Genomic DNA, 1994 nt, shown 5'->3' with positions numbered 1-1994 from the left:
TGCTTCCAAGGTGGGTGAAATGAGGACCCAGACTGTGGGGGAAATATGCTGACTCTGTAAACTGCTTAGAGAGGGCTGAAAGCCCTTTGAAGCGGTATATAAGTCTAACTGCTATTGCTATTGCTATTGCAACTAAACTGAGATCCAAAAAAGAGATCCAACAAGACCCATCATTTCAGCATCTTGTGGATCTCTTAGAAGGAGGTCCCTCTAAAAATAAGAGAATTTAAGGATGTCTATGCTCAACAAGCCAACATTCTCATTTATGTCTAATTAAAGGGGAAGAAACCCAGGGTGAAAAGGACTAAAAGCACATAGAAGTCAACAGATGGAAGCTTCAGGGTTTATTTGTGAATTAGACTTCAAACAACATCATGTTGTGGTAAGTCTCATTGCCTCACCTACGCATTGGCAAGTGTAGATTCTGTGATGATGTCCAAATCTTTTGGCAAGGATCATAGTTTTTTTTCTTTTGGTCTGCCACAGGTTGCACTGATGCCCATTTGGGGTGTTCCAAACACTACTTCACTGCCCCTTCTACTATCATGGAAGTCCTTGAATTCAGCCTCCTTCAACTTCATATTGTCATGTCAAAGCCTTTCTCCCGCAATCCCGAATGGTTATCTGAATGTTGGAGGAGGGTCCTTCCCTCTTTTTGTAACCCCAGCTGGGCTCTGGAGCTCCACCCTTGTCAATAGTGTTTTAGCATTGGTTCAACAACAGCTGAAGGAGACCAAAGCTTCAGTAGCGTTCAGTAAGTCCTAGGTCAGAGTTATTTGGAAGAGGGTTCTTTGTTTAAGGTTCCTCCTTTCAGCCAGGTGTTTTTGGCCACCTGCCCTACTCCAGGTCGGGAAGCTGGACTAAACTGAAGCAATTGGGCAATGAGGGATTTGCAGGGTTCCGGTAAGGGAGGGAGACCCTCGGGATAGAAAACCCCCTTCTTTTGGCGTCGGGGCATACTGTGGATGTGGCTGTCATCAAAGGGCATGCACCCAGTAACCATCACATACAGTACTACTCCCAGACTCCACACATCATACTTCTTGGGATCATAGGGAATGCCCAGCAGCACTTCCGGGGAGGCATAGGCAGCAGAGCCGCAGTATGTGGTGCTCAGGTCTGGATACCCACGTGACTCCCTGCCAAAGCCGAAGTCAGTCAGCTTTGCTCGACGTCCATCTGCCGTGAGGAGTACATTTTCACATTTAAGGTCTCGATGCACCAAATTTCGGTCATGCAAGTAACGTACCGCGCTCACGACTTGGAGGAAGATGTCTCGAGCTTCCGGGATGCAGGGTAGCTTCCCCAGTTGTTGCACCAGTTGTAATAAGTCAGTGGAAGCGGCTTCCATCACAATGTAAAGTTTCCCGTTGCAAACCTCAATGAATTCAAAAACACGTACAATGTTGGGATGACGAATTGCCCGTAGGATGGACAGCTCTCGTGGGAGAAACTTGTGTACAAAGTCAGGGGGCGCCCGGCGTCGATCTACTACTTTGATGGCTAGAGGGCCTTTGTATTTGGCTGAGGTGGCTACCCTTACTTTTGAATAGCTGCCCTCCCCCAGCGTTTGGCCCAGCTTGTAGCCAAGCTCATTTAGCCATCTGTCCCCTCCAGAACTCTTCGACATGGTGCAGGATGCCTTGGAGAGCTCTGCTGGGTGTGCCGGGGACTTAGATATTAAAGCAAGGATTGAAGGCTTTAACCCATTGTGTGTGCTTGATGTTGCTCTTCGCCCCCTCCCATGTTCACTCTGAGGGCTTAAGGCAGGAGTGTTATACTGCTTGCCCATGTATTGTGATGTGCTGCAGGTGTCATGGCCTCATTCCTTATTGAGGTTGCCAAGGCTGGTATATCTGTTTCTTCATTTCTTTCCCCCCATAGGAACGTGCATAAAAGTAAGGGATTATTATAATTAGAATAGGTTTTATTTTTTTTTTTAAAAAACACCACCCACAGAAAATAGAACCTGGGCTAGAGTGCTCACAGAGAAT

General features: G+C 47.0%; 1 protein-coding gene across 1 annotated transcript; it reads right to left on the bottom strand.

Annotated features, from left to right (window-relative positions):
• Positions 1–772: 772 nt before the first annotated feature.
• Positions 773–1630, bottom strand: LOC116521125 (testis-specific serine/threonine-protein kinase 6-like). Its single transcript, XM_032235815.1, has one exon. It carries the CDS (start codon positions 1628–1630, stop codon positions 773–775), a length of 858 nt encoding a protein of 285 aa, XP_032091706.1.
• Positions 1631–1994: the final 364 nt, after the last annotated feature.

The sequence above is a fragment of the Thamnophis elegans genome, chromosome 1, assembly GCF_009769535.1.
Source record: "Thamnophis elegans isolate rThaEle1 chromosome 1, rThaEle1.pri, whole genome shotgun sequence".
NCBI classification, from domain to species: domain Eukaryota; kingdom Metazoa; phylum Chordata; class Lepidosauria; order Squamata; family Colubridae; genus Thamnophis; species Thamnophis elegans.
The sequence above is the reverse complement of the archived record's forward strand: the minus strand, read 5'-3'. Positions and strand labels throughout refer to the sequence as shown.

Excerpts from the sequence above, each read along its gene's own strand:
- LOC116521125 (XM_032235815.1), bottom strand. The coding sequence starts at position 1,630 with ATGTCGAAGAGTTCTGGAGGGGACAGATGGCTAAATGAGCTTGGCTAC.